This window comes from Priapulus caudatus, unplaced genomic scaffold (assembly GCF_000485595.1).
Source record: "Priapulus caudatus unplaced genomic scaffold, Priapulus_caudatus-5.0.1 Scaffold307, whole genome shotgun sequence".
Lineage (NCBI taxonomy): Eukaryota > Metazoa > Priapulida > Priapulimorpha > Priapulimorphida > Priapulidae > Priapulus > Priapulus caudatus.
The window spans coordinates 5,286-12,096 of record NW_014577368.1 but is presented as its reverse complement, the minus strand read 5'-3'; the positions used below and the strand labels follow the sequence as shown (position 1 = coordinate 12,096).

General features: G+C 46.2%; 1 protein-coding gene across 2 annotated transcripts in view; it reads left to right on the top strand.

Moving 5' to 3' along the window:
* LOC106808819 (microtubule-associated protein 10-like) overlaps positions 1 to 6,439 on the top strand; it is a 17,990-nt gene extending 11,551 nt beyond the window's left edge. For both annotated transcript variants that reach the window (XM_014811685.1, XM_014811686.1), the window contains exon 2: positions 3,088 to 6,439. In XM_014811685.1, the coding sequence (XP_014667171.1) occupies positions 3,131 to 6,070 (2,940 nt within the window). In that variant the 5' untranslated portion in view covers positions 3,088 to 3,130 and the 3' untranslated portion in view covers positions 6,071 to 6,439. The remainder of the gene's footprint in view (positions 1 to 3,087) is intronic.
* The last annotated feature ends 372 nt before the right edge of the window (positions 6,440 to 6,811 follow it).

Here is a 6,811-nt window from a genome sequence, read left to right as displayed (position 1 = left end):
TGTAGAAATCGGCTGATCTGTCGTCCGTCCGCGTGCGTCCGCACAGTTGGGCCACAATCTTAGAGCGCGTCGACGTACGGTTTCAGCGTATTCGGCGCACATGTGGTGTTGGGATTTCGTCAAAACGGTGGGGAGGGTCGAAGCTGGGCAAGGTCGAAGGTTCAAGAGGATGTAAAGTAAAGGGGAAGCTTCGATCCTGTAACTTAGGTATAGGAGGAAGTATATTGCCGCACTGGTGCAACACAACATCTAAACGCGCTCGACCTAGGCTCGTCGATAGTCGGTGTATAGCATCATGTAGGAAAAGCCATCACTGTGCCGAAATTGGAGCCGTCACAGGTCAAAGGTCAATGGGGCACAGGGGCAGATTTTGGACGCGGAGCGATCTGAAGGAAACTTTATTTGTTTCAGACGGTGACTGGCATTTTTTGATGGCATTTATTGAAGGACATGAAATCTACTTTCGTTGGACATGCGAAGAGTAAAGTGTCAGATAACCTTTTGACCCGTCAAGAGGAGGGTTAACTATGATTTGTTGACTGTCTGTTTAGAAAGAATTTGACTGCCGGGTTTGCTAGTTGAGACATCTATAGCATGCCTGATCGTATGAGGCTACAAATGCGGCGCAGGTGAGAGTTTTGCTGTGAAGCTAATTAAAGAGAAGGTTTGATGCTCCTTAATCGTATAATTGCTATGGCATTTCTGGTGACTGTCAGGTTATGGTTACGTAACGTGATGCCATGCCAGTGGCTTACTGCCAGTGATGTGTATTGGTATCTGTTGTAGTTTGCTGCGTTAATTGGTACAGGAGGCAGCTCTCTATTGCAGCTGTAGGCTTGCGAGGTAAATGGGTTATGAGAGTGCGTATAGGTATCAGAGTAGTTGCGCGCATACAGTGGCGGAAAATCGGTCAGCGTGATCTGCCCGAGTTGTTTCAAATGATCAACACGCTTGGGCCCGCTCTAGTACAGCGGTATGGATACGCTGGTACATATGGCTCTTATGAATAATGTAGGTCTAATGTGTGTTCAATAAAGTGTGTGAGTTTCAGAGATTTTATGATGTATGATGATATTGTTTTGGTGTGAGGAGAGTGTTATAAGGGAATTGGGGCAAGACATATATGTACAGCTGCGGAGGCGGGCGGTGGGGTTCCGTTGGCGGCGTGTGCTGGCGCGGCGCAGTGGAGAGTGGGAAACGCATTGTTTGAATACTTACTAGCTGGCGGTTACGACTGAGAAATGCAATTGAATGCACAGGCTGCGAACGTATGTGAGGTACTTTCTTGGTAATTAAGAACATGTATTATTAAACACATGTGTTTATCTATGATCTCTGTGATTCTTTGGGAGTTTATTGAAGCGCGGGAGTGGTTTAATTAATTAGCAAGTTGTCTACGCGCGGCGCGCGCAGTGCGCGGGGGTATCGCACATGGCTGAATATTATATATACGCGACGGCTATTGGGCGGTTAAGAAAGGTGTGAGCAATTGAAGAACTATCCTCATTGGCCGTCTCGCAACGAATTTCGAGTTTACATTTCTTATCATAGATCTAGCTACACATAGACACAGTGTCTTGTAGCTATAATCTCTGTAATTTTTTGAGTTTATTGAAGCACGATTAGTCTAATTATTACTACAGACCATTTGTACAGCGGCTCATCAGGCTACAGCGGTGTTGTCATTTGGAAAAACATGGAGTGTCAAATCCTGAGGTCTGGCGCTAGGCCTCTCTGTATATAGGCGACTCTAGGTAATGGATGAGCTGCTTACCTATTCGTGTCTTGCAATAGTTGTTCTGCTTACTACGTATGATGGCGGAGTTCCATCTTTATCTGAAGACACTTAACGTGAGCGCATCTTCGTGGCAATGTAGCTTTTCTAGACGGACTCCCAACGAACATTTCTGTCTGAGAAGCGCCTTCCTCGAACATCCCTGTTGCATTCCACTGTTCTCGGCTTGTATGTGCACGAATTTGGTGTTTATTACAGAGTAACAAAACAATAAGCAATCTAGAAGTAGTGACTAGTGAAGCATCTGTACATGTAGAGAGAGAAGAGTGAGAACTGAGAAGGGGAGTGGTGGACAGAATGGTAGTATGGTACTATGATAAAACTTCTACTAAAAATTCTAAAAGATCTATGGGAGAAGTCAGAGGTGTCGGAGCTTCGAAGGCGGCATTGTGAATGCGAATCGATTCAAAGGATGTTTGGATCATGAGTTACAAGTGTGATTAGTGATATGTAGTAATGTAAATACAATTATGGGTACATGTATTAACAGAAAATTTGACACACTCATGGAATTAATAATACATACAATTTACATTGATGCCCCCATCCCCACAAATAAAATAAGAGTACATTACATATATTGATTATATTACGTATTTTTCCGAAAATTTGAAACTATGAAAATGGCTCTGGATACATAAACAATGGCTCTGGTAAATTTTTGACAAGTCAGAAAAATGGCTCTGGTGAAAAAAAAAAGTATTTTTTACCCTGGTTATATATATATATATATATTATAATATTAGTCAGAAATAGCTAAACGAGCTAGGATAAACAGCGGTCAGGGGGACACAGACCTTATCTGCGACCATGACAGTCCTGTGTACATAAAGTTTTAAAGATGTAGAAGTTGAGCTCATCTGTACTAGATCAGAAAGTTTTCGCAACTAGAATTGTGCCAAGGTAACACTCTCACTAGGTATATTTGTAAACACTAACACTAACACTAGCTTAGGCTGAGTGGGTCTATGTCCCACAGGGTACTGCCGGAACGTACCCTGGGTACGGTCTGGTATACCGAAACGTACCCAAGTACTATCTAATATGCTGGACTGTACCTCGCCTACTCCACTAAAGAGTCTAGTGAGTCGCCTACTCCCTAACCCTAACCCTAACCCTAACCATATCAGATAGTTACCAGGGTACGTTCCGGTATAACGGACCGTACCCAGGGTACGTTCCGGCAGTACCCTGGGGGACATAGACCCTATGAGCCTAACTTAGTAAGAGTAAGAGTAACACAGACAAGTCATTGTTTGTTGTTGTTCACATCATTCCATTTATCTTCGCAGGGTTATTGATGGTGGATTTCAGTCATCAGTGTCACACGCATGCATGGAGGACATAGAGTCACTGTTCTCCGTGGAAGTTATTGTTGACAGCGTGCGTCTCTTCCACGGTGCGCATTGCATTTCCCCTGCCGTCGCATTCAGGTTGTTGGACCTGCCCAGCTTGTTAATCCAGCCGTCGAAACCCAGACAAGCGGAGCGGCACGGGCATGTTTCGGGCACAGATACGTGCAGCCATATCTACTCGCTGACGGAAAGAGAACCAGGCAAGGAAACGGGTTGCATAAGTTTTTGTCGAGGGAAGTCATGCCTCTTCAAAACGTCGCTGCGAGTGCTTGCAAGCGGGCTCACAAATACACCAATGTATATTCTGCTCATAGATGGACGCCGGCTTGTTGGAAGCGTCGCTCTACCCCTAGTCACGACGCTGAGCCGCATCAGGAGCGACACGCGGCGGTCTGGTCTAGAACTGCCGTGTGTTCACGGTCACCGTGGCACGTACACGCTACACAATGCTATGGGCACCACAGTCGGTGAGGTCGTCTGCTCGTACAGGATAGGCAGTCTCGGTTCGGCTCTCTTGGGGCACGTGCACGAGGGCAGCCTCTCTGCCATTCGGTCGCAGATCAAAGCTGCAGTTGCTACTGGTGAAACAGTGTCAGTAGAGGTGAGGAGCGCCTCAAGTATGAGTGTCAGACAACAGCCTGCTGATGATGAAAAATCACACTGCATCAGTATTCGAAGTATTGCAGCGCCTGAACAGAAATCTCTGCAAGTCTGTGCGGAAGCGTCTAGTGAGGAAGCAGTGCAAGGACTGCAGTTGTCTCAGTCTGTAAATGTAACAATGGCAAGCCGAGACGCACCAGCTCATCCAGTGACTGTTCGTAACGACAGGAATGTCATGTTGCCTGCGCCTCTGTATTATCAGTCACACTCTCTTCAGCATACAGTGCAGAGTTATTCGGGCAACATGGCTGACCCCATGGACATCTCCTCAGAGAAGCTGCTGTGGCAGCGTCTGAAACCCGAGAGAGATGGGGTAGAGGAAAAAGCTGATGAGACCATAAGTGGTGATGCTGCGATTTCCTCATCCCACCATGAAGGTGTCCCTGCTGTTTCACCTCCAAATTCTCACAAGGCTAGCGTCCCTGTGGTACAACCGCACAAGACTTCATCAACAATGCCAGGTGGCAGGTCGCATGGCGATATTTCTCTGCTGAAAGCATTGCTAGAACAGCTGAAGATTGCATGTGGGGAACTCTCACCTCACGTAGATACTGGCAAATCCTGTAGAAATGGTGTGGAATCTGCAACCACCAACACTCTGCACCATCAGCAGCAGCCACTATCAGTGAGTGCTCACAGAGGGCGGGGAAGACCAGCTGCTGGCCTTAGGATGCAGACAACCAAGGAGCAAAGTGCTAACAAGAAGTCAAGATCAGCTCCAACGTCCAATTTCCAACCGGAACGGAAACTTAAAGTGATGTTAACAAAGACAGTGCGACTTAGAATGGCACAAAATAAGCCAATTGCAAAAAACAAGATTCTACTGGAGTCGTGCGTTAGAGACAAGTACGCTAGAAAGAGACCTCAACATAGATCTCCACAAGCTCATGATGTTGGCATCATGACAGATGCTCAACTGTTTGAGCAGAAAAGAAGAGCTAGCAGCGTTGCACCCGAGGTTGAGGTAATATCTGAAATTGATCGTTTATCCTCCTCATTAGAGAAACATGTTAGTCAGCCAGTCGGTAAGATACCAAAAATTAGAATGTGCCCAAACTGCTCTACACAGCTAGATTTGGGAGACACAACTGTGCTTGGCAAGACACCAGCAGCATGTGGTTTTGAAGACCACAATAGTAAAAATGCTAGAACAGCTTCGACTCCTCTGTCATACAGAGATTTGGAGAAAAAATCTACTGCCCCATCGGACAGAGCAGTAGGAAGTGTCACAACCCCTCTACATGGTGAAGATGTAGAGAGGGACACCAACGCTTCATCGGACAATAGTGTGGGACAAGTCACGGTGACCAACCCAGAAAATGAGTCTGAGAACAATGCAGCTGATGTCTATTCGCTATCGTTTGATTCAGAGATGTCGCATAGTTTGGTAACAGATACGTATCATGAGGCTTACACCAGCCTTGCTAGTTCAAAGAGATTGGTGACAGGCAAGTCACAGAGCTTCCAGAGAAGTAGCTCCGTCAGCACCGTGACAGACGGAGTAGTACCAGAATCACTTATTGATGAGAATTCATCACAAGTATCTACCAGCCCTGACCATTCGGGGAAGAACAGCGAGGATTCTGTAAGTTCCGCTGATATAGGCACACCTGTGTCAAATTCTGGGGCCACGGCCTTCTTCAGTGGAGCAACGACCATAGTCCCTGGGTTACGTACGATCCAGGTTCTACCAGCTGATACGCGAGCTTACGAACATATTATCAGTGCCGAGAAGAGTGGCAGCGTAAAGATGACAAATGCCATCTCCGAAACTCCTATCGAGCCTGTGCTTGCTGCGGACGTTCAACCTGATGGGCACTCCTTGAGTAACAGTGGATATGTAGAGAATAATCTGAGAAGCGGACAGGTGGTTGTGTCTGAAGCACTCGGGGCAGCAGCGGGGGCAGGAAACGAGAGCTCCACCCAGCCTACCGATGTTGCACAAACAGTGACACCACTTGTCGTCCAACCGTCGCCTAACCTAGTTAGACGTATCCAGTCGCGCACCCTACAAAAGCAACTTTCGGTCCGGGACGATGACGTAAATTCATCGGCTGAGAGCACAGCTGTCGTCCGCCGCACTGCTCCGACGTTGACGCGCTCCCAGTTGGGAAGGACGAGGGTGTTACAGAGGACAATCCACACCGAGTCAGTGAGCTCTTACGCTCCGTCTGTCGACGCGAATGATATGGCGACAAGCTCTGTTGGGTCGGCGTTTGAAGTTCAGGGACTAAGTACAAGTACGGACAGCGACACTTGATCCATTACACCGTGACTGAATTACATGCCATTATGGGACAGACTCCTTGGGCCACTGAAGGCTACATGACAAATGATGGCTGCATTAGCCGATGACGCTTCCTGCTGACAGGTTCTTATAAAGTACTGGTTCTGCTTATAACTGACACTGTGCCCTCTACATTTACTCACTGGCCATTTCATAGCCATAGTTTTTCGTTATGCAAGAAAAACATTTTGCCAAATGAGCATGTGCATGCACGTTTAGTTTGTACATCGTGAGTTTAAACTATGTATAGTTGTGTATAATCTGAATATAGAATAATTAATTTGTAGTACAATAATAATTATATATAATATATGAATAATAGATTAAAAGATGTCATCTTAATCAGAAGTTGGTAGGAGGTTTTTCGTCGTAAAATTTTTGTCCGCACTATAATGCGTTTGTGTGTATGTGCGTGCGGGCGTGTGTGTCGCACGCGTATGTGTGTGCGTGCGCGTGTGTGGAGGGGCGTATATGTATGTATGATTACGCACACAAACACAAACACACACACACACACACACACACACATCACAATTCCACAAAAAAGTATTTCAAAAATAATTAATGTATTTGGCACTATTTGCATCCAATGTGCAATATCAAAAAATGGATTATGTTTATCCTCCACCCACTTCCCTTCCTTACCTTCGACTCCCCTATCGATTTCCGCTATCTCTCTCTCTCTCTCTCTCTCTCTCTCTCTCTCTCTCTCTC